This window comes from Myotis davidii, unplaced genomic scaffold (assembly GCF_000327345.1).
Source record: "Myotis davidii unplaced genomic scaffold, ASM32734v1 scaffold149, whole genome shotgun sequence".
NCBI classification, from domain to species: Eukaryota; Metazoa; Chordata; class Mammalia; order Chiroptera; family Vespertilionidae; genus Myotis; species Myotis davidii.
In genome coordinates this window covers 2,211,139-2,235,654 of record NW_006352194.1, presented here as the reverse complement: position 1 = coordinate 2,235,654, position 24,516 = coordinate 2,211,139, and the positions used below count along the sequence as shown (strand labels likewise).

The following is a 24,516-nucleotide window of genomic DNA, read 5'->3' as shown; positions in this document are numbered from 1 at the left end:
TTGGCTCAAGGGAGGGAGCAGCCATCGGCCTGCGGACTGAAGGGTCCCAGGTTTGATCTCCCGTTGCGGACACATCCCCAGTGGGGAGTGTGCAGGACGCAGCGTGTTTCTAACTCTATCCCTCTCCCTTCCTCTCTGTAAAAAATCAATAAAACATATAATAAAGAAAGAAAGCAAACCAAGAACCCTATACCTGTCCCATGTGAAATACCAGCATCCAGCTGTCCAACCCAGAGAGTCGTCTTCTGACTCCCGGGCGCCCAGCAACCGCCCCCGGTCCGAGCCTGGCTTCGCAGGCACCTCTTTGAAGTTGGGTCTCAGGAGGTACCACCCACACGGCCATTGAAGACCCCTGCGTCCCCTCTAGTCGAGTCCAGGCGTTGAGGCTGCGCCCTGGCTACTTTTGAAACCTGTTTTCGCTCGCACCTTCCCCCTCGAGCTTCCAGGGTCCCCGAGCACCCTGGCGACTCACAGACTCGCCGCCCCCTCTCCCCAGGGCGTCTGGGAGGGGCCTCATCCGGCCTCCCTCCTCTCCCCGTCTCGAGTTACTCTAGGGAACCGTCACCTGGCACCTTCCCCCTGAGGCCTGAGAAACCCAACCTAAGTCCCTGCTTCTTCGCGGGGTGGCTTGCCTTCCTGGTGGATGGAGCCAAAGCCAGGACTCCTACACACTGCCACCCCCCTGCCAGCCCCCTGGCCACTCCCGCGGGAGGAAACCGTTGACAGTGCAGTTACCCTCGCCCCCCTTCCCTTTGCGTTCCGGGCTCAGCCAGGGGAGTCGAAGTTCCCGCAGCCCCGAGTGCCAGCGTGTCTGGGCCTAGAGAGGCCGCCTTGCTCCTCCTCTGCTGTGCCCGCTGTGGTCTCCTAAACAGAGACTGGCATTGGGAACCTGGGCTGGTGGGTGGGGGTCAGAGACCCTAGGGCCAGGCATGCGCCATCTCCCACACTTACGACTCCCAACAGAGCCCCTTTAAATATTTGTGGGATTTGACCAGGACTTCTGAGAATAATGAACTGTTCTAGTGGGGAAACCCTGCTATTTTCTCTTGGGATAAGGGAAGGAGGGAGAGAGGGAGGGAGGGAGGGAGGGAGGGGGAGAGAGCTGGGAGAGCTGGGCAGGGGAAGAAAACAGCAACCCCTCTGAATCTGGAGAACTGGAAATCTTGGTTGGTAGAAAAGAGTTTCTCCTGCCTGCTCTGATCTTGGACAAGCCTCTTGTCCTTTATGATCCTCAGTTTCTTTGTCTGTAAAGTGGGTATAAAAATTCTAACCTGGCAGGGGTGTTGAGAAAGTTACTGATAATCATGCTTCTTTCTGGCACCTAATTGGTGGTTTTCCTCTCCCCCACTCACCTTCACTCACCTGTTACGTGTACGTTCCACAAGTTTTGGGGTAAGGGAGTCTCAGAGCCTGTCTATACTTGCAGAAGAAAGCAGAGGAGAGCCCCTCTCTCCTATTGACCCCAGTATGCTCAGAGTGCTGTTCTGGGGCTTTGTGGACTCCAGACTATCCACCCCATGGGGCTGTTGTAAGGATCCCTACCTGCCCCTCATTATAAAGTCTCAATTTCCTCATGTAAATTGTGAATAACAGTAGTAGTATCTACATATTTTTTGGGGGGGAGAGAGTAAATGAAATGGTGTTTTGCCTGGCATAGAGAAAGAGTTCAATAAATAGTAACTACTGCTTTTGTCATTTTTAAAAATATATGTTTTTATTTCAGAGAGGAAGGGAGAGAGAGATAGAAACCTCAATGATGAGAGAGAATCATTGATTGGCTGCCTCCTGCATGCCCCCTACTGGGGATCGAGCCTGCAACCCACGCATGTGCTCTGACTGGGAATTGAACCCAGGACCTCCTGGTTCATAGGTTGACACCCAACCACGGAGCCACACCGGCCGGGCTGCTTTGTCATTAATGTTTTACACAGTATTTTTGTTTACTTTATTTCATTTGCTCCTGTGAGGTGACAGCAAGGATTCTCATCAGACTCATTTTAGAGATAAAGGAACAGGGGCTCGGGGAAGTGGAGTCACTGACTCTGACACAGCTTCCGAGAGGCAGTGCTCCAGGTCCCCAGCCCAGATGTCAACATTGTGCCTCATGGACTCTGGCCCTGGGAGGAACAGGAGCAGGCCCATCCCAGGTTGGGCTGTAGCCCTGAGGACAATGGTGGCCACAAGATAGAGAGGGAAGCTGTGGGGTTTGTCTGGGGTGGGATGTGGGGACAGCCTGACTTGGGGTAGTGTTCCAGCCAGACCTTGGTCTCAGACCTTGAGGGCTGGGTGGTTTTGAGGCCAAACTGAAACCAGTGGAATTAGGGGTACATCTGACACCTATCAGCTGTGACCTCCTCACCCCTCAAGGTCCTCAGCTGGGATTAGCATGATCATTGCTTTATTTGTGGAGAAACTGAAGCTCTGAGAAAGGAGGAAGATTGCTTGCGATCACACTGCAAAGCCAGGACCCCAAGCTTCTTTGTACTGAACCTCACAGCCCCCCCATCTCCCAGTTAGCCCTAACTTTGAAGGGGAGACTGTCCCTCTCCAACAGGTGGCTTTCCTCCCATCTCTTCAGGAGCCATAACATTTTTATTTCGGTCCCTGGCCAGGGATTTTCCTTTCTTCCAGCTGTCAGAAGGGTGACGCACCCTGGTCCCTCAGTCCCCTTTCTTCCAGGAGGGTCCCTCTGACGCTGGTCTCCTTTGTGGGTTGTGCCAGCCTATCAGAGAGCTCAGTGAGAACAGCTAAGGAATAGGAGGCACAGGCTCAGTAAAGCTAGTTCATGGTGGAAGGCAGGGGGCAGAGGGTCTAGTCCAGCCGTGGGCAAACTACGGCCCGCAGGCCAGATCCGGCCCATTTGAAATGAATAAAACTAAAAAAAAAAAGACCGTACCCTTTTATGTAATGATGTTTACTTTGAATTTATATTAGTTCACACAAACACTCCATCCATGCTTTTGTTCCGGCCCTCCGGTCCAGTTTAAGAACCCATTGTGACCCTCGAGTCAAAAGTTTGCCCACCCCTGGTCTAGTTGTACTTATTTTTTAATCCTATGTAATATGAGGGTAATATGCAAATTGACCCTAACAGCAGAACAACTTGGAATGACTGGTCACTATGACACACACTGACCACCAGGGAACAGACGCTCAATGCAGGAGCTGCCCCCTGGTGGTCAGTGCGCTCCTACAGAGGGAGCTCTGCTCAGCCACAAGCCAGGCTGAAGGCTGCCAATACAGCGGTGGTGGCGGGAGCCTCTCCCGACTCCTCAGCAGCACTAAGGATGTTCGACTGCAGCTTAGGCCTGCTCCCTGCTGGCAAGTGGACATCCCCCGAGGGCTCCCAGGCTGCCAGAGGGTTGTCTGACTGCCAGCTTAGGCCCGATCCCCTGAGGGGTCCCAGACTGCAACAGGGCACAGGCCAGGCTGAGGGACACCCCCCCCCCCAAGTGCACAAAATTTTGTGCACCGGGCCTCTAGTATTTACAATAAAAGATATAAATAAACACTCAGACCATAAAACTTATTGAGCACTATGTGTCAGTCACTGATAGAGGCGTTGGGGAATCTGGTGAACGAGTTGGTCTCCCTTCAGATAGTGTTTACCGGGTGGTGGAGGAGGCAGGTTGACCAGGGTGTAAATGAGTAGTATGTTGTGGGTATTGGTGATGCTATGAAGAAAGAAAAAGTTGGGGTGAAGAAATGATGGGGACAGCTTCCTTACATAGGGTGGTGTTTTCATTTGGATTCTTCTAGAAGCAGATGCTGAGACAAAGATTTGAGTATAAGCCCTGGCCAGGTAGCTCGGTTGGTTAAGCATCATTTTGATAAGCCAAGGTTGCAGGTTCGATCCCTGGTCAGGGCACATACAAGAATCAACCAATGAATGCATAAGTAAGTAAAACTACAAATTGATGTTACTTTTTCTCGCTCTTCCTCTCTCCTTTCGTCTCTCTCAAATCAGTACATTTAAAAAAGATGTAAGTACAAGCCATTTATTTGGGAAGAGGTCCCAGGAACTAGTGTTAGGAGAAGTGAAGGGAGTTCAAAAAGTGGACACTGAATGATCTAATCCCCTTACCACGGTGAGCGACTGGAGCGCCATCCTGTGGGGAGCTCTGGGAGGAGGTGTACTGGTAGAATGTGTTCCACCTTTACTGTTTGAGGGGCTGTGCTGTCTGTGGTGGGTGCAGGGCTGCTGGGGATGGGAGCTCTAACGCCCCAATGCCCCAGTCTGCATCTCCAGCAGCCAAAGAGGGCCACAGGCAGAGAGTGGTGTGTCAGGTGGCGTGTGCGGAAAGTGGTACCCTTTACCAAGGCGATAAAGGTAGGGCACTGATAGTGTCAGTGCAGGAAGTCAGGGAAGGCCCCTCAGAGAAGGTGACTGTAATACATGTATGAATACAGGGAGAGAGGAGTCTGGGAGCAGCATTCCAGCCAGAGGGAACAGCAAGCACAAAGAGCATTTAACTGGAGGCTGGGATTCTGCTTCTCACAGGTCTGGCGCCAGAGGGGTATGTGGCTTGAATGGATCAGGTCATCTACTGCCCACTGAGGGGGAACCAGACACTCCCTTCAGGCAGTCCTGCAAAGCAGCATGCCCGCCCCTCCTGGGTGAGCCTGAGTCTGACTCCTGCCTTGCATAGCAAAGGGTGCGGTGGGCTGCAGGTGTGGGTGGAGAGCCCTGGCTGTGGGATTCAAGACCCAGCACTGTCAGGTATGAACCATGGCCAGACTCCCCTGAGCTACTTTACCTGTGAAGCGGGAATCCTAGTATCTCCTTGACTCTCCTAATAAAATACTACAAATGACTGTATGCATTAAAGCTCTTTGCACTTGACCCTGGGAAATGACAGTAGCTCACACTTCAGTGGCCCTTGGTATGTACCAGGCCTGGTTCTAAGCCCACCTCATAGGTGAACTCCTTTCATCCTTACAACAGCCCCATGCGGTAGATAGTGTTATTATCCCATCACGTGAGGAATCTGAGGATCAGGGAGTGGAGGGACTGGGAACCCCACAGCCCATATGCAGACCCCGTGTTTTAACCTTGACAGTATCTTTTTCTCGAATAGTGTAAATAGGTACTTAGGAAATGATAGCTGCTGCTGCTGTTACCATTTTTAAATTTTCTCTTGAAATTATAACAACTTAGAAAAAATTCACTGATGAGAGAGAGAGAGAGAGAGAGAGAGAGAGAAAGAGAAAGAGAAAGTAAAGCATCAATTTGTTGTTCCACTTGTTTACGCATTCCCTGGTTGATTCTTATATGTGTCCTGACCGGATATCGGACCCACAACCTTGGTGTATCAGAGTGACCCTCTAACCAACTGAAACGGACAGTTTCCGAAATTTGCCCAGCACTCTTCACATCCTGAACTTTTTCTGATGGTGCTCCTGAGGGACTGAACCCATTTTAAGGAGACCATGGCCTAGAGAAGCAGCCACACTCCAGGTCACAGCAGAGCGTGTCTCCTTCTGAGATGTCACCCTGAGGGTTCTGAGGCCATCTCCCCTTCAGGCTGGGGGAGCCCCAGCCAGAGGTTCCCCCCAGGCCATGGGTTTGGCTGCACCTCTGATATTTCTCAGACCAGCCCTGCCAGGTCACCTGGCACAGCAGGAGGGGCACAGGGGCACCCTACCCAGCTCTGCCCCGTGGGCAGGGGCCCTTAATGAGGAGAGAGCACATGTCAGTGTGCACATTAAGGGCAGGGGCCCTTAATGGGGAGAGAGCCTGGAGTTAGACTGGGCATATGGTCTGTCCCCATCGCACTCGGAGAGCAGGTCATCTGTAAAATTGCAAAGTTAAAAAGCCTAGTCATTACCCACCACAGGGCCAAAAATAACCCGACCGGAACAGGGCTGTGGACTCAGGCCTGTGTTTTGTCTGGGGCCCTGTGGGAGCTCTTCTCGAAGTCCAGGCTCCTCCCGCCCGTGTGCGGCGGCTGGATGGTGAGCAGGGTGATGAGCAGGGTGAGCGTGGCAGGGAATCTCCCCTCTGTGTAGATGGAAAGCTGCTGAGGGCCGGGTTCTTGAAGAGGGCGTCGGGCATGAGAGAATGTGCACTCACTGAAGGAATGAGGCGTACCCAGAACGGGAGAAGCGGAGGCTGGCTTCCCCGGGTGGGAAGGGGGTCTCTGCTGTCCTGGGAGGGTGGGGGAGTGGGAGGTGGGCGAGGAGAAGTAGGACAGGCAGAACAGCAGCGCTGGGCAGGGATGCACCTTCTCCATACCAGTTGCTGGGGGAGGCAGGCAAGAATGGAAGTCCTTCAACAGGAAGACACATGGTAGGCAGCTGCGTGACTGTGGGAGGGAGAAAAGGAAGTCCACACTCAAGAGAGGCAGGAGCAATCCAGTGACAGGAGGGAGGAGGCCTCGGTCAGAACAGCCCTGAAAGCTGGGACTGTTGTTTCTTTCACTTTAAATATATTTTATTGATTTTTTACAGAGAGGAAGGGAGAGGGATAGAGAGTTAGAAACATCGATGAGAGAGAAACATCGATCAGCTGCCTCCTGCACACCCCCTACTGGGGATGTGCCTGCAACCAAGGTACATGCCCTTGACTGGAATCGAACCTGGGACCCTTCAGTCCGCAGGATGACGCTCTATCCACTGAGCCAAACCGGTTAGGGCTCTTTCACTTTAGAGATTAGAAAACTGAGGCTCAAGGAAGGTAATTTGCTCAAGTCTACTCAGTGTCAGAACTGGGATTCTAGGATTAAAGCCCTTGCTCTTAACCACTAGGCAATACTGCCTCAAAGAAGGCTTCCTGGAGGAGGCTGGATGTGAGGGGTTTCGAGCAAGGGAGGGGAGGGGCATTTATGGAGAGGGACCACTTGGGCAGAGGCACAGGAGTGGGAACGTAAATGTCACACCACGAGGAAGAAGCTCTGCATGGTTAAAACGTGTGTGGGGGGGTGGGGGGGGTGGAGAGAGGGACTGTGGGAGAGAAGATGGGGAACCTTAGCTCCCCAACAGTCACTGTAGGAATTGCCTGTTGTGGATTGGGAGCTGGGAGTCCCTCTACTTGTATGACTTGGCACCAGTCCCATTCTTCTCTGGGCTTCAGTTTCATCACCTGTCAAGGGAGAGGTTTGGGCAGGTCTCGGAGGCTGATGAGTGGCAACCTGTCTGCTAGGGCCCTCTTCCAGGAGGCCATGGGCTAGGGGACGGGTCAGGCCAGGGAAGGAGGAATGCAGAAAAATGTCAAGCATTTCAGAGGTCAAGGAGGGCTGGGGAATGTTTTGACAGCAAAGAGGTTGCCTGTGACCTTGGCAAGCTTTGGCCCTTTGGAATGGAGGGAGCGGAAGTGGCTTTGGACACGGACCAGGAAAGGGCTGAGCTGGAGGAAATGGGAGAGTGGGAGACATGAAAATGGTGGTGGTGAGTGGAGGGGGGTGTTTGCCATAGGGCCGTGATGGATAATGGGATGAACAAGACCATCCCTGGTCAGTTGGTTTTGCCTCCCTGGAGCCTTGTGCTGAGGAACAGTCCAAAGCCTGTAGATCAGAGGGAATAGAGAGCTACAGTTGATTAGCAATGTCTGCCAAGGACACCGGAGGCAAGCATGGCGGTGCGTACTTACCCTCCCGGCTTGGATGGATTTCTGGAAGTGGTCTAAGGAAGCTGGCCTTGGCCATCTCTGTGGTGCACCCTGGGAACGGATTCCTGTCTGAACCCTGCTCTGTCCAAGATTGTGTGTGAGGCTGAAGAGTAGTTTCCTCATCTATAAAATGGGTACAGCCATAATACATACCTCCTACGTTACAGCGTCTGATAAAGGGTGATGAGGGATGGACAGCGGGCCCCAACTGGCAGGAGCATGGATGTTCGTTCATCCTGGTGATGGGCTTGGAAGGATCCCCGGAGGCCTGCCTTCTTCTGGCCTCCCTGCTCCCCAGCTAAGTGATCTGGTGCCCCTGGGCCTCAGCTCCTGCAGAGGAACCCTGGTCCTGACCCTGTGCCTGCTCGAGTCCTTCTCAGGTGGGTGGGGCGAGGTGGGGGCCTCCTTCCAACTCTACTTCCTGGCCTTTTCCTGCCCAGGGAGCTAGGCTCATCCCTCGTTTCCAACCTTTCTGACCTCCCTCATGGCCCGAGTTTTCAAAGGACCCTTCCCTTGTGCCTGCTCTGGGTCAGTGCTGCAGCCCGGGCATTATTCATCTCAGGAGAAGAATTCTACAAGACCGTGCAGGTGGTGGGAAGCAGAGCTGGGGTTCACACCCAGGCCTGCCGCATTCAGGCGGCCTTCACATGATGTCATTTGAGCAGTTACCTCCCCCTTTCCCAAACCCTTACTCTCACCCTCGCCTTACTCTCCTTGGCCTGCTGTGTCTTTCCTGGTCCCCTTTCTCCTGGTCTCCATGGCCGTGCAGATGGAGGAAAGCAGAGCAGGCTGGTGCTGTGGAAACCACCCAGATTGGAACTCGAACTCCATCCCTTTAACTCCGTGTGTGGGGCCTTTGTCCGATGACTGGCTCTCTGAACCTCAGTTTCCTCGTGTCTGAAGGGATAATATCCACCTTCCAGGGTTGCATTAAAGATTCAGTGAGAAAATGGTATGGTTTTCCCTCAGCAAGTGTCAGCATTGAAGTTGAGTTTGGGCTTTGGACTTGAAATTATGGGTTCGAATCTTGGCCCTTATACTTGCTGGCTCTTTGGACTCAGTTATGTGATTTTGCCTCCCTGGGCCTCAGTGTCTTTGTAAATGGGTATGATAAAGTGATCTACCTTTTAGGTACTCGTGAGGATTAATGAGAATGTTTTATGTAAAGCTTGCTACCACAGTGCTTGGTACATACCGGAAAATGCTAATTTTGCCCTTTATTAACTATAAAAATAATGGTTCCGGCTGGAGTGGCTCAGTGGTTGAGCGTCGGCCTATGAACCAGGAGGTCACCGTTCAATTCCCTGTCAGGGCACATGCCTGGGTGGCATTTGGGACGATTCCCTGTCAGGGCACATGCCTGGGTTGCATTTGGGGTGTGCAGGGGCAGCTCATCAGTGATTCTCATCATTGATGTTTCTGTCTCTCCCTCTCCTTCCCTCTCTGAAATCAATAAAAATATATTTAAAAAGTAATGGTCGATGGCAGGACCCACAGCCCCTTGCTGGGTCCGTGGGAAAGGGGCTGGGAGGGCTGTTGCCGTGGTGCCTGCCCAGCAGGTCTGAGCGCCTGTCCTCCTGCCAGAGCTGCCTGAGAACTGGACAGACACCCGGGAGACGCTGCTTGAGGGGATGCTCTTCAACCTCAAGTACCTGGGCATGACGCTGGTGGAGCAGCCCAAGGGCGAGGAGATGTCCGCGGCCGCTGTCAAGAGGATCGTGGCCACGGTGAGCCTCAGTGTGGGGAGCCAGGTTCAGCTTCTTCCCGGGGTGCTGCTTGTCCCGCACTTATTACCCCAGTTGGATGTGTCTGGCCTGTCCCTGCCCTCGCATCTGCCTCGGGGACTCTGGAAAAGGGTAGCCATTGGGCTTGAGAGGTGAGGGTCAGTGTCCCCCGCTCTAGCAGTTGGGGCCATGTCCTCTCCCAGCCTCCCCGCCCCGAGCTCAGGGCCCCTGCCTAACAGTTGGTGACTTAGTGCTAGGAAGGGTGGGGGAGGTCACTGTCACCCAACCACTTGCTCTGTGTCCTGAGGAGCAGGTCAGCACACCAGAGACCAGATCTCCCTCTCGCCTGCTCTGAGGGAGCGAGGGCCCTATAAGTCCACCTCTCCTGTTGGTCTCAGACCCCTCAGCTCAGGCCCCAGCGCGGTCAGCAGGTAGAGCAGAGTCCCCGGAAGTCATCCTACTGGGCTGTGGTAGCCCATTCAGAGCTCAGAGTGCGAGGTCCTCCTAGCTGTGTGTTTGGGGCAAGTCCCTGAGCCTCTCTGGGTCCTTCTCCTCCTTGGAACAAGCACGGCTGACTCGAGGACCAGTGCTCGGCAGACAGCGGCTGCTCAATGAGAAGCAGTTGTCCCTGTTTTTATTAGAAGAAGGCGTTGGCGGAAATGTCTTCTAAATCATGCCTTCCAGTCACCTCAGCTGAGGCCTCCCATGGGCCTGGAGTCTGGGGGCTGGAGCAGCTAGAAGTAGCCAGGGTGGGTCCCAGGTGCGGCAGGCAGGCTCCTCTGACCCATGTCTGCCCCAAGGCCAAGGCCAGTGGGAAGAAGCTGCAGAAGGTGACTCTCAAGGTGTCACCGCGGGGCATTATCCTGACCGACGGCATCACCAGCCAGCTCATTGAGAACGTGTCCATTTACAGGTAAGCTCAGCATCACCCACATTCACCAGTCGGTTGGGGCAGTGGGTAGAGTGCCCTGCCGGAAGCCAGCCAGGCTATGCCACGCCCTGTCCGAGTGACCCTGGAGCCTCCGTTTCCTCATCTGTAAATTGGGATGGAAACAGATCCTGCCTCCCGGGGCTGTTATGAGCACTGAGCGCACAGCACCTGGCTCACCTGGGCGCTAGGTTAAATGGCAGCTGCTGCTGCTGTGATCACTAGTTGCAGCCGGCAGCTGAGGCCTGAGAGGACTGGGAACCGCCTCCCCAGCCTCCCTCCTCTCCCAAGCATCCTGCTGAGTCAGGCTAGGAGCGGACAGCTGCAGAGTCATGGTCCTTTCCTTCCACTGTGAATGCAGCAGTTCTGCTCCGGACATCTGGCCAGGCGTCCAGGGAAGCCACTGAATTAACTGGGGTGCTATTCTGAGGGCAGAGTCTGAGGGCAGAATGTAGATGGTATCAGTCGGGGGTGGAATGCCTTGTTCATGAGAAGCAGCCCAGCCCCAGGAGCCTCAGGCTGTCCCCATCCTCTCTCAGCTGGTCAGTTGTAGATTTCAGAGCTGGAAGGGGCAGCAGAGATTCATATTACAAATGGGGAATCTGAGGTCCAGAGAGGCCTCAGGTCGACCAAGGCCTCGGTGAGGTAGTGGCTAAGCTGGGACCAGGACACCAAGGCCGGACTCCTGTCCAGCAGGCCCTGGTCTGCCAGGCATCCCTCGGCCATATTGCTTTGTTTCTAAGCAGGTGGCTTAGCGGTTGGAGCACGGGCCAGTACTGGGGTTGGGGTGGTTTTAGAGTTTCTGGCTGCTATTTCTCACCTTTCTGGTTTTATCTGCCTCCTTTAACCAGGTGAGGCAGACCCAGCCCTGCCCTCAAGGAGCTTCCAGTCTAGGAGGGATGGAGAGGAGGAAATAGAAGATAGAATATAAGTGTTTCCCACGAGGGCAAAGAAGGAGAGGCCTTTGTGGGGAAACCTGGGGGAGGGAGGGGCTGGAACTGCCGGATGGAGAAGGGGTTGTTGGGGACCTGGTACCCATCCCTCTGTTCATCTGGGCGTCTTAAGTGGTGCTAATCCCTATGTCAATGCCTGCTTGAAGCTGGGGCCACACTGGGGAAGGGCGTCTGCTGAACTGTCTCCATTCTGAGCTGCAGTTCCTGTGCTGGTTGCAGTTCCCAGCATGGAGGGTCAGACGAGGGAGGCAAGTGTCTAAGGCAGAGGTCCTCAAACTGTTTAAACGGGGCCAGTTCACTGTCCCTCAGACATTCCACACATGCGCACTGCGGGCCGGGACGAGTCGGCTGCTAGGCAACAGGCAGCGGCGGCAGAAACACCCGGTGGGCCGGATAAATGTTTTCGGCGGGCCGCAGGTGGCCCGCGGGCCGTAGTTTGAGGACCCCTGGTCTAAGGTGAGGGAGCTCCTGGAGCCGGGGGCTCCTGGGCTGGTCGTCTCCACACACCCTCACCCTCCCCCCAGCCCTTCTACTCCACCTTCTCCAGGAGAGTCTGCTGGCACTCTCGGTCGCCCTGGGAGGGACAGCCCTAGAACCCCTCTGGCCTCTGGTCAGGGGCATGAGGGCAGGTAGGGGAGGAGGAGGCCAGCCAAAGGGCCCCAGTGGGTGGGCAGTGTCTGCTTTCCCTTCCACCTGGTCAGCACAAGCCCTTGAGAGGTAGCATGGCCGTGGTACGGCCTCTGAATCCGCGGGTGAGGTCAGGTCTCCGCTCTGCCACTAGCTGGTGGTCTGAGACTGCTAGCTTCACTGTTCTCATCTGAAAAGTGGGAATAATAAAGCCCTTCTCAGAGGGCAGCTCTGAGTTCAATGAGGTGCTATCTGAACATTGCCTGGTGTACAGTAAGGGCTCAGCGATTACAATTTTGGGGTGTGGTTCAGTAGAGGGGGAAGTGCCCTTTCTCCAGTCTTTCCACAGTCCTTCCTCCGTCATGGATGGCCCAGGATGCCAGGCCTAGAGGCCAAGGCCGGCTCTCCGGAATCGTGCACCGGTGGAGTGGGAGAGCAGGCTGTCTGGAACTCAGGGGCGTTGCAATATGGGTGGGTGTTCTGGATGTTGTCAGGCCCCCATGCAGGGCTCTGGTGACATTTCCCACTCGCCTTTCAGGATCTCCTACTGCACGGCGGACAAGATGCACGGCAAAGTGTTTGCCTACATCGCCCAGAGCCAGCACAACGAGAATCTCGAGTGTCACGCCTTCCTCTGCACCAAGCGGAAAATGGTCAGTGCGGAGAGCCGGGGCTTGGGCAGCTCTGCTCGCCTTGGCAGCCTGTCCTTGGCGGCCCTGTCTGGTGGGAAGGCAAAGCCAAGATGACACTTCACTTAAAATAGGAAATCCTGGGAACCCCAAGTGGGCGGTGAGCGCCGAGGGCGCCAAGACACCTGTCAGAGCGGGCTGTGAGCAGTGACAAGCCTGTGTCCCCAGTGAGCGCCCTGGCCCTGCCTCTCTGGATTTGAGGTTTTTGGGGGTCTCCTGGTTATAGTCTGGTCTGGAGGTGCAGGGCCTTGTAGGGATTCGTCCTTGGAGATTGGTGATCAGAGGGGCCCAGAGTGAAAGGGAAAAGTGAGAGCCTAGGTGGACCGGCTTCCTGTGGCCAGAGCGGGGAGGGCCTGGCCATTTTTTGGTATGCACCACGTGCTTGTCAGTGGCAGGCTTTAAGGGGTCTTCTCATTTAATACAACAGTGCTATGAGGTGGGAGCAGCTACTGTCTTCATTGTTTTTATTTTTATTTTTAATGCGAAATCAGACTCATCAGTCAGCTGGCTTGCTGAAGATGACTCAACTGTCATCACCAGACAGAGTGAGGGTTTAAACCCATGGTTTCCCCCCTCCCTGCATGACTGTTGTGCCCGGCCACACCTCGCTGGGATCAGTGGGAATCTCCGAGGTCTCTGGGCATTTGTCTTGAGCTTTGGGGCAGGCACCGGGAGTGAGTCAGCCTTCGGTGTTGGAAGCCCCTTCGTTTCCAAGGCCCCCGAAGCCTGACCACTTGCCCTGGAAAGAGGTTCCACACATTTATTGGTTTAGTATTGGCCTCTGTCAGCCTGCATATGGGGCCAGAGCCCCAGTGCCCAGGCCTATGTTCCTGGGAGTCAAGGAGACCGGCGGAGTGGGAGCGCCGGCGCTCTGAAACCCAGGGGAGATGCCCTATGGGTATCCCCTCCCCATCTTCAAGGACACATCAGGGACATCACAGTCTTGACATGGACCCCCAGACTTCCTGCTATACCCATGAGCCATGCTTTAGATAGACGTTTCCTAGTGTTGCTGTAAGAAATTACCACAAACTTAGCGTTTAAAGCAGCACAAATTTATTCTTGTCTGGTTCCGGAGGCCAGAAGTCTGAAATGGGTCGACAGGGCTGTTTTCCTTCTGAAGGTCCCAGGGGAGATACATTTTCTTGCCGTTTATAGTGTCAGAGACCTTCTGCCTTCCTTGGTTCATGACCCCCTTCTCCAGCCTTGGGGTCAGCAGTGTGGCACCTGCCAATCTCCCTCTCTGCTTCCCTCATCACATGACTATTTCTGACCGGACCCTCCTGCCTCCCTCTCATATGGCCGCTTGTGATTGGGCCCACCGGGTACCCAGGAAGTCCCTCATCTCAGAAATCCTCAATTTAATCAGTCTGCCAAGTCCCTTTTGCCATGTGAGGTAAGGTTCCCAGGTTCCAGGGATTAGGGTGTGGACCTTTTTGGGGTCACAGTTCCGCCCCCCACAGGTCTTGGAAGGAGCACGACAGGAGACAGACGAGGGTCTGATGCTGGCCCAGGTCCTTCCTGTGTGACTGTGGCTAAGACCCTGCCCCTCTCTGGGCTGCCTGCCCATCGGCAGAGTTGGGATTGTCCTGGGAGGCCCCGTTTCTTTGGTGCACCTTTGTTCTTTGCTGCCGGCTCCGTGTCGCTGGCCGCTCACCCGGGGCCTCGTGATGCCCCTGCGGTGGCTTCTCCCATGACAGTGGACTCCTGGCTTCGTCTCTTATGAGGCCACAAAGACTTAAAATACAGGCTCATTATGTCCGCATTGTTTGTCTCTTCCTCCCCAGTGACCAGAGCAGGCGCTGGGCGGGCAGTTGGCCATGGCCATGGCTGCGGCGGGGGGGCGGGTCCAAGATGCAGAGGCTTCCTCTGGGAAGGGGAGTTTGGGGGATAAAGGAAAGCCAGTGCTGGCCCAGCGGCGAAGGGAGGCCTGGTCCGGTGCGCCCGGTCCAGAGGACTGTAGACGCCCCGATCAAACTCAGCCTGCCCCAGGCCCAGAGCCTGTTACTGAGGAAACAGCCGGCCACGGCTTCATGCCGACAGCAGAGCCCGGTCGGGCAGGGGGAAGGGCGCCTGTTGGACACGGGCACCGACGCCCACTCTTCGTGGCAGGTTCTCACCTGTGTCCGGGATGATGGGATCACGGCTTGTCCTCCTTCTCTATCTACCCTCTCCCACCTGGACGCCCCCTACAGGGAGCCCGGGGGAAGCCCTGCAGGAGCTAGCCCAGCCCAAGGGGGTATAAATTGACTGATGCAGGGATGGTGTTCTTGTGGTCCCCAAGGCCTCAGCTGGCCACGATGGAAATCCCGATTCTCAGGGCTTAGTGGACGTTTCTGAGGAGGAGGCAGCAGGTGAAATGGGTGCCTCAGGTTTTGCAACCCACCTGCTGACAGGCACCCCGCAGATGTTCGCTGCTGTCTGGCCTGGGCTGAGCCCTGTGCCAGGCTCTGGGGACCCAGGAAATCAGCCGTGGGGATATGAACAAGGTGGTGGGGGAGAAGGGGCCGGATCAGTAACTGGGACACAGGGTCTCGGTTCTAGCGTCGAGGTTAGTCAGTCTCACTGGAAGTCAGCAAGACTTCCCAGGGAAGGAGATGTTTTGAATTGGGCTCTGAGGGTTGAGTCATAAGTAGGAGTTTGCCAGGCCAAGAGAAAGGGGATGGGATGGCGAGAGGTTGAGCGCCCTCCAGCACAGGAATTAGCAGGTGCAAAGACACAGAGGTGCAAAACGCAGTGGAGGGGATGGCAGTTGAGGAGCCAGGGAGGGTGGCAAGGTTCTGTCCTCCTGCAGGGGAGCCTTGAATTTGGATGTTGACATAAGTCCTCACTCCTTTTGGCCCGGGGCCCTCAGTCTCTGCATCCCCACCCTTTCTCACCTGGATGCCTGAATGAGCCAGGTGCCTATGACCCACCCGGAGTGGGGGGCAAGGGCTTCTTTTCTGGGTTGCCCACCCATTCAGCCCAACTCAGGCAGGACCAGGCCTCCCTTCCCCAGTGGCCCCTAGGATAAATTTCTCTACAAAGAAACGTTTCCATCTGCCCAGCTGGGACTTCTCAGCGAGCACTTCAGCCTCCGGGCTCTGCTGGCCTTAACGGGAGTCCAGGGTTTGGTGCAGGTGTACTGGCCGTGAGCAAAGCGATACCCTTAATCCTGCTCCGGGCAGGGTGGGGCAGAGCTGTTCTCCCTCACACGGCCCTTGGCATTTCTCAGGTGATCCTTTTGTGCGAAGGTTCAAGCTTCTGGGGCTGCCTTGGTCTGAGTACTGAGCTCGGGGCTGGGATCCCTGGTCCTGGCCCAGCTCTGCAGCCCTAAGCTAGACCTGGCCCCTTTGAAAAACTAACAGCCTGGTTACCGGGAACAAGATAGAGACACGGAAAAATGTACGAGGTAGAACCTGGTCAGGGCAATCAGACAGGCCCACAGGCCAGACCCACTCAGAGGGATAGGTAGGCTTTTGTCCTGTGGAATCCAGGAAGACTCCCGCCCCTGCCCGCCTCTCCTCACCCCCCTACCTGAGGGCAGGCTGGAGCAGTCCTTCCTTCTGGTGCTGCCCAAATTCCTGCAGCTGCTCCAGAGGGTAGGGCCCAACCCCTCCCGGTCCTGCCCAGCCTGGGCTTGCAGCCACCTGTCCACCTCCGAATCTTGGGTTATATTTGGTTTAGCTTGTAGCTCAGGACTTTAGGGAGAAAGGGCAGGAGTGTATGCAAATGAATAAGCAGATTAATGCAAAGATAGGCTCGTACCCCCAGGTTTCCCGAAGGCAAAAATCATGGTGCTCCATCCCCCTGCCATAGGATGACCAGCCTTGCTTGGGTGCATAGTGACTGACTCAGGCTTGTAATTAGTCCATATTTTTAGTTCATGAGCAATTCTCAATGGTAACTGAGTCTATTCAGTGTGATTCAGTTGTGACAGCTTAAATTGTAAACAGCTGTGAAGAGTTTCATACTTAATTACCATATTTAAGTTTTGCCATAAAGTCCCCGTACTTCCATCAAAAATGTAAATGATGGAGACATTCAAATGAGATTTTATACTTCGTGAAGTTTAATTGGCATGGATCAGTCAGCTTGTTTAGGGATTTTAAATTAAAAAAAAAAAGAGTTTTAAAGGCAGTAGCCATGGATTCATTTCTCAATTAAATTGAGTTGTCTGGCGAGAGGAAGGGAGCGGGGCAGAGGCTGGTTAAGCCGGAGCTTGTACACTTGGAAGGGTCTGGTGCTTTCTTCCCTGGGCCCGGCTTTCGGAAGGGAGCTAGCTGTCGCCTCCAGCCATAGCTGCAAGCTCGGGGCCTGCACTCCCAGAAGCGGAGCTGATGAGCCCTGGCCTAGAATCAGAGAGAAGGGGTTGAGTGGAATGTGGGCTGGGGTAGAAGGCCCTGGCTGGAGCGTGAGGCCTCAGGATGCCTGCCTCTCAGGAAAATGCAGTTCAGCCAGCATGTTGCCCCTCTGGGGGGCTCTGGGAACCAGGAGTGATTCTTGCCTTTGGGGAGCACCAGGTGGGGTGACACAGGTGTGTGAACTGGTGACAAGAGAGAGGGGTGATGTTTGAGTTGGGTTGGAAGAGTGGGTGGGAGTTCCCCAAGGTGAAGGGCCAAGGTGTGGCCCCGCCTTACAGGAGGGTGATGGCACTGAATGGTTTTCATCCCTTGCCACGGTGCTCACTAACAACTTGCTTCTGTCAGGAAATGGATAAGCTTCCCACTGCCTTTCTGGGGTTCAGTTATAAGCCCTCTGACTCTGTGCAGTACTAACCAGTCCGACCTCTGCCCCCGTGGCTCATTCAGACAGTGGTCAGACCCTTTCCAACTCTGGCTTTTCTGTTTCTTAATTCCAAGGGTTAAGTAACTGTGTGAAGTCCTTGAGCAATCAGGGAGGGCTTCTCAGAAGAAGCAAGCCTCACAATTAATTGAATTTAGGAAAGCCCAAAGGGAAGGGAAAAAGTGGAGGTGAACAGCCATTGCCAAGGTACGGGCTGGAATGAGGGTGGGAGCCGTGGCTGAGCTACAGGTGCTGAAGAGGGGGCCAGCTGCCTGGGGCGGGCGTGGCCTCTTTCTAACCCGTCTGCTTTGTGACCTGGGAGAGGCCCGGGCTCTGCCTCCATTCATCAGGCGTTCCAGAGCCTTGGGATGGAGCCAGCTGGGCCTGCCCAGGAACCCCCAGCCTCCAGTTCAGACTTGCTACTACCCCCCTAATACTGCACCCCCTCCCCTGAACTCACTTCCTGTTTTTCAGGCTCAGGCTGTCACCCTCACAGTTGCCCAGGCCTTCAAAGTTGCCTTTGAGTTTTGGCAGGTGTCCAAGGAAGGTGAGCCTTGTTCACAGACATTGTGTGTGGGCGGGGGTGAGGAGGGAGCACTGAAGAGGCTGGCAGGGTCCTGTGGGCTGGGGAGGGGGTGGCGAAGGCCTGGACAGACTCCCACCTTCATCACCTCCCCAGTTTGCGACTTTAGACAGGTGCCTGTGGGGATGAACTGAGACCTGCAGCTCCTTTCCTCCTGCTGGGGGGAGACCTGCCCCCTGAGGTTGGCCACAGCCCACTCCCTGCCCAACAGTTGCTGGGGATGGAGTGCTGGGGTCGGAGGCACTACAGCGCTGTGCCTTGATCCCACAGAGAAGGAGAAGAGGGAGAAAGCCAGCCAGGAGGGCGGGGACGGCCTGGGCGGGGGCCGCGGCAGCAGCACCCCCTCGTTGAAGAACCGTGAGTCTTGGGCAGGGGGAGGGGCTGGAATCACCTGCAGGTCTCGGGGTCTGCCCTTCACCCAGAGGCCCTGCTCCCTCCTGGGTTGGAGCAAACTCTCGGTTTTTTATTTTGGTTTTGTTGTTAAATACATAATACATGGTCGTTATAAATAAACTAGAAAATGGAGATAAAGGGGGAGAGTTACTCATTATGGTGCATGTTCTCCCAGATGTGTCCCTGTGCAAAAATATGCACAGATGTATACCTCTCTCTGTGTGTACTTTACATGCTGTCTGGGATCGCTTACCGAACTCAGCACCTGTTGTGACTAAAAACCATTAGTCGGGGAGAGGATCTCAAGGTCAGGGGCAGCTGTCCCGCTGCTTTGGGAGGTGCCACGGTGGGGCTCTGGGTGTTCTGGGTGACAGGCCTGGGAAAGGCTCTGGCCAAGGAGAGTCGGGGCCAGGACAGACCAGGAGTCTCCAGGAGGGACAAGGAGATGAGGCGGGGAGACAGGAGGCTCCTCTCGCACTGACGCATCTGCCTGGACCCTTCATAGTGGTCGCCACGGGGAACCTGCTGGACTTGGAAGAGATGGCCAAGGCCCCGCTGTCCACAGTCAGCGCTAATACCACTAATGTCGACGAGGCCCCGAGGCCTCCAGCCCTGAGTAACAGCAGTGTTGTCTGGGTGAGTGTTCGTGTGGCCTGCTGACCCCGCGGGGATCTGGTGAGCCACAGGCTTATCCCTGGAGGAGGCCCCCGGGCGGTCCAGGGCCTGGCACCCATGACTTACAGGCATCTGGGAGGGCCACCCCCAGCCCAGCAGCACCCAGGCCCAGGGTAGGCGATGAACAATGTCCCCTTTGAACCCAGGGCTAGGTCCCCAGCAGGCTTGGCTCCCAGCACAGCTGTCCCCTCACAATGCCTGGCCTCTTGGCCTAACCATCCCGACTGCAGGACGAGCCAAAGGCCCCCTTGTTCTCAGGGCGGCAGAGTTTGCTCCTGACCCGCCTCCCCCCACTGTCTGAATGAGGAGCCTGGGGCTTGGGCAGCCAGCAGCTGGCCCCTGACACGCGCTGCGAACTGGGCAGGCCCCTGACCTCTGTGTCTCAGCTTTCTCATCTCTTCAGGGAGGAGGATGACTTGCCTGCAGAATCTACCAGAGGAACCTCATTTTTTAAATTAAAAATTAAAAAGTCTTTTATTTGGAAATAATTTTAGAATTATAAAATGTTACAAAAACAGTACAAAGAATTCCTGTTCACCCTTCATCCGGATTCCCCAAACCTTAGCATCTTACGTGACCACATTACAGTTATCAGAACCATTAACGTCGGCACGACCTGTTACGTAATCCGTGGTCCCCACAATGTCCTTTTCCGGTCCAGGCTCCATTGCAGAATCACACATTACTTGTCATATCTCTTTAGTTTAAGAAACTCTGGCACCTGACAGACATGAAAGACCGTCAAATCCCTCTGCCTGCCGGGGGCCACCCAGGTGCGCCGGGCAGGCACTCTGAGCCCGTCCCCCATTGTCTGCAGCCACCCTTGGTTCGCCCATTGTTTTCCCGCCTCGCCACTTATCCCTTGAGCTTGGAATTTGGGCTGGGCTTTTGGAAGTGGATGAAAGCAAGGAAACCCTTCCCGCCCTCTTCCTCTCAGAATTCGAAAGTCTTAGCAGCCTTCCGCCTAACCCTCCCTTTTGATGGAAGGAAAAGCTCAGTGTCAAAGAGGAGTAGCCACTTGCCTAAGGGGTCACTCGGGTAACGACAGAGCTGGGAATCGAACCCACCCAGGTGCCCAGGTGCCCAGGGGCCCTTTCTCCTGTTCACATCCCAGGTGTGGGTCCCTGTGCTGAGATGCTGGTGGCAGGAGCCAGGCGGAAGGCCCTCTAGGCGCCCCCAGACTCCTATGCTCATGTCTTGAGTCCCTGTAGTTCACCCAGGGCTGGGACAAGTCCCCCACCTCGGGTTCATATCTCCCACTTTGTTTTCCCCAAGGAGCTGGATGACGACCTGGATGAAGCATTTTCAAGGTAACATTAACTGGGCTCCTTATGCTGGGGAAGGAGGCCTGGCATTTGTGGGCAGGTCTCTGGGGCCCTTGGCCAACTCTGACCATCTCCAGAACAAAAATCTCAACTTGAATACTTGCAGGGGTGGGGAGCTCACTACCTGGGGTTGGCCATGTCTGCTAGAAAGCTCTTGCTGTTAAGTAAAGAACAGTTCCTCGTGGCTGCTTCACCATAGTCTGAGCTGAAAGAAGTCCACTGCTGTAGCTACAGCTGAGGCCGATTTCCTCTTCCTGCTCCTGGTGTAACCGTCAAGGATTGGCTTTTGATTTCAGAGAGGAGTGGAGAGGGAGAGAGAAAGAGAAACATCAGTGATGGGAGAGAGTCATTGATCAGCTGCCTCCTGCACACCCCACTCTGGGGATCGAGCCTGCAATCCAAGCATGTGCCCCGACCAAGATTCGAACCGTGACCTCCTGGTTCATAGGTTGATGTTCAAACACTGAGCCACCACGGCCGGGCCAAAAACTGGCTTTTTGTGCAGCCTCTGTTCCCTCCAGAGGCTTTCCGTTTATGGAGAAGGGCAGGGAGCAGGTATTGCTCACTTAAGCCCGTGGAGCATTACACAGAGGAGGAGTGTCGGGTTGTTTTCGTCTAGCCCAGCCGTGGGCAAACTATGACCCGCAGGCCGGATCCAACCCGTTTGAAATGAATAAAACTAAAAAAAAAAAAGACTGTACCCTTTATGTAATGATGTTTACTTTGAATTTATATTAGTTCACACAAACACTCCATCCATGCTTTTGTTCCGGCCCTCCGGTCCAGTTTAAGAACCCATTGTGGCCCTCGAGTCAAAAAGTTTGGCGTCCCTGTTCTAGCCTGAGGGGCAGTTCCCCATCTTCCCAGGACCATCCTGTAGCCATGGCTACCTGTAGCTTGGGGAAAGGCCCCTGAGAAGGCCGAGGGGAGGCCTGGGCAGCTCAGGGCTCCCAGTTAGGCCTCCCTTTCTCCCTGGGAACAACCCCCTACATCCCTCTCCCTCCTCCCCAGGTCCTTCCTGCCAGAGCCTGGTGGAAGCCCCTGGCCCTGGTGGTGGGAGTGGCCTGTGTGGCTCCTTCTTTTACTGCCTTCTCTGCTTCACTGGCTGACTGCCTCCCCATCGTTTGAAGAAAACCTTCCATTTGCTTTTTCCAGATTACCCAAGAATCATGTTCCTTTTATTAAAAACTTCAAAAATCAGCAAAGCATTAAATTGGAAATGATAGCATCCCATCATCCCACAGCTCAGACTGTTGGGCTTAACCCTATACATACACATTTTTGTTTTTTGGCATTGATGAGCTCGACATATTTGCATTTGGGACCCTGACATATCAGGAGCATCTCTCCAGGTGTCCAAAATGCCTCGGGCACACATCCCATCAGCTGCCTCGCATTCTTGAGGACATGGCTGTAATTTACTTAACTCTCCCCTTCGGTTGTCTTCTTTCTGAATTCCTCTTTGAACAGCACTGTGTTGAACATAGTTATAGCCAATAGTCTCAGGGTGGTACCCTCCCCCTCCCCCGTGTGCCTCGCTCTGCCCTCACCAGTGCGCCCCTTTCCCTTTCTTGGGCATTTCCTGAGGGAGCGTGGCTGGTGTGTGTGCCCCGGCCTCTCTCTGTGGTGAGAATGGCACTGCCTGCCCCACAGTTTCCTGAGTCATTTGACCCTCAGAGACTCCCCCTTTGCTGACATCTGGGCCTTTCTCCTTCGGCCCCTGTGTCCTGGCCTTTTCCCACTGGTGCCCTCTCACTTCTGACCCTGGTGCTGGCCGGGCTGGACTGGCTCCTCTGGCCCCCGCCAGCCCCTTGCTGCACCTCGGCTCACACAGCTCTGCCTTGCAGGCTCGCCCAGTCTCGGACGAACCCTCAGGTGCTGGACACTGGACTGACGGCACAGGACATCCATTACGCCCAGTGCCTCTCGCCGGTCGACTGGGACCAGCCTGACAGCGGCAGCCCTGGGCAGGAGGACGTCTTCAGCTTCTGAGCGCCCGGGGCTGGTGGGGCGTGACCACAGCCACCTGCAGTGGGGGTGGGGCAGCCCCAGGCCCCCTCGGTCCCCCAGCCCCCCTTTTCCGGTGGGCAGCTCTGTCAGCCTGCAGATCAAAGCTGCAGCCAGCCAAGCGAAGGGAAGGAGACATGTTGTCTAACCCCACTCTCTAAGAACTGAAAGGGGCTTGAGTATTTATTCAATGACTTCTGGTTCAGCTCGGAAGCTGGGTTTGTGTCAGGCACGAACACGGTGTTACAACCAGCTTCCTGCCTTCTCTTGAGCAAGCTCTGCTTGGCTGTGGTGTCCGGACGGCGACCAAAGCATTTCTCATCCCTTCTCTCTGAGGACCCAGATATCCCCGGCGGTGGCGGCGGCGGCCCTGCCCCTCACTGAGGGCAGCAGAGCACTCGTTTCTGCCTTCTGAGCACAGGAGGGCACCGCAGCCTCAGCAGAGACTGTCCCTCCAGCTCATCTGCTGCAGGGGCTCCAGCAGGCACGGGGGGTCCTCGGAGACAGAGGGGCAGCCCCTGACCAAAGACGACACAGCTGGCACTTTAAAGCACACACACCCAGGGTGCCCATTGGTGCTGCCGTGCAGAGAGCTTTCTCGCTGCCCTTCCACGAGCAGGGACCCAAAGTCCCGAGGACGTCCATCACTGCGCTGCCCACGGACTCCCAGTGTCTGACCGCGTGACTGCCCTCCATCGGCGCCCCCACCCCACCCCTCTCCCCGGGACTGATGAGCTGTGCTCTCTCTTCCCTTTCGTCTGTGTGTCTGTGTGTGAATGGCCCTGAGCCCCACCCCCATACTTCCTGGATTTGACGAAGAATATTTTGTTGCCCTTTTATAGAGAGAAAACCAAGGCCACCAGCATGGAAGGGGTAGAGTCTACAGTAGAGCCCAGGCCTGATGCCAAAGCTGCCTTCTCACCTGTGCCTCCACAGTTCACACATCCTTTTTTCTAGCTTTGTTGTCCCCCCAGAAACCAAAAAACCCAGCTATTTTCTGACCAAAATGTGTTTCGTAACAAACCATCTGGTGCCTTTCCACACGGAACCGGCAGGAGCCTCCTTGCTTGCTGCCTCATTGCTATTGATTTCCGTGAAAATGGAATTGTTTGAAGACTGTTCGTTCGGACGGTTAAACAAAGCCAAACTCTAAGCACCGGGACACTCTGACCCCGGGTCGGGGCGCACCAGCAGCCGGCTGTTTTCAGGGTGTTCCCTCCTCCTCCCCCTTCATCCACCCCCTCCACCCCCCACCCCGGGCTCCCCGCATCCTGACACCCAGCCAAGCTGTCAGCACCTTCTCCGTCCCGAGGTGCCTCCCGGGCCCGGCTTTGCTAACCTCAAGTGAGACACTGCTAGTTGGAGCAGGTTTCACCAGCCCAGGAAAAACACACCATTTCTTAGAATCTCCTTATCTAAGCGCTTAGACCAAAATAGAAAGACCAAAGTGCCTGGGTGAGGGGCGGGGTGGGATTTGCAGGGTCTCTATCAGGATAGAGCAGCCTTTCCCCGCCCAGCTCCTATACCCCCGCTGCCCTTCCCAGATCTTGGCATCTGCCCCTGCATTTGCCACGAGGCAGTGAGGTTGGGCCTGACACGCTGTCCTTGGTATCAGGGTCCATCCAGGAGGCCTGAGAAGGGCCGGGCTGTGAGTGGGTGTGGCCTCCATCGTGGTCTCTGGTCTCCAGCGGTGGGTGTGCGCCCTGTGTGTGCACAGATAAGTCTTATTGTGCTTTTCTTTGTGTTGCTGTCAATGAATTTCTAATGAAGAAAAGGATAAGTAATAAATGTTCTCTTTTTGAAATACAAAGAGCATGTGGATGGAGTGGCCTAGGGCCGCGTGGAGCAGTGCCTGCCCTCCGGGGGCTGGAGCAGTAGCGGCCACGGGCCCAGAGTGGGAGACAAGGACCCCCTTTTCACCAGCAGGTGGGGATGCGATGAGGTCATCTCTGGACAGCTCAGCATGTCAGCCCTGAAGAGCCTGGGCTTCCTAACCAGGGTATGTGAACCCCCAGAATTTGCATACGATTGTGTGTTTCTATGTATATTTTTCTTGGGGAGGGTGTCGTCCATCATTTCCATCACATACTCAAGTGGGCCCCCCACATTTATTCGTTTGACGGACTGTGCCGAACACAAACCAGCCTGGGGCTCAGTGCTGGGCTGGCAGTCCAGACAGGTCCAGTGGACTCGGTGTGTGGCTGGGGTGTGAGGGTACAGGGGGGGGGAGCGGGGGAGGGGG

The 24,516-nt window shown here is 55.3% G+C and overlaps 1 protein-coding gene across 3 annotated transcripts; it reads left to right on the top strand.

Moving 5' to 3' along the window:
• Positions 1-9,156: 9,156 nt before the first annotated feature.
• LDLRAP1 (low density lipoprotein receptor adaptor protein 1) lies at positions 9,157-24,084 on the top strand. 3 transcript variants are annotated; one of them, XM_015557261.1, is made up of 8 exons: positions 9,158-9,333; positions 10,131-10,243; positions 12,377-12,491; positions 17,766-17,838; positions 18,145-18,231; positions 18,773-18,903; positions 20,218-20,252; positions 21,279-22,108. In XM_015557261.1, the coding sequence occupies exons 1-8, from the start codon at positions 9,238-9,240 to the stop codon at positions 21,595-21,597; spliced, it is 969 nt and encodes a 322-aa protein (XP_015412747.1). In that variant the 5' UTR covers positions 9,158-9,237; the 3' UTR covers positions 21,598-22,108. The 3 variants fall into 3 exon arrangements, with proteins under 3 accessions (XP_015412748.1, XP_015412747.1, XP_015412749.1); XM_015557263.1 differs by lacking the exon at positions 21,279-22,108 and adding an exon at positions 22,115-24,084 and having other exon boundaries at positions 9,161-9,333; XM_015557262.1 differs by lacking the exon at positions 18,145-18,231 and having other exon boundaries at positions 9,157-9,333.
• Positions 24,085-24,516: the final 432 nt, after the last annotated feature.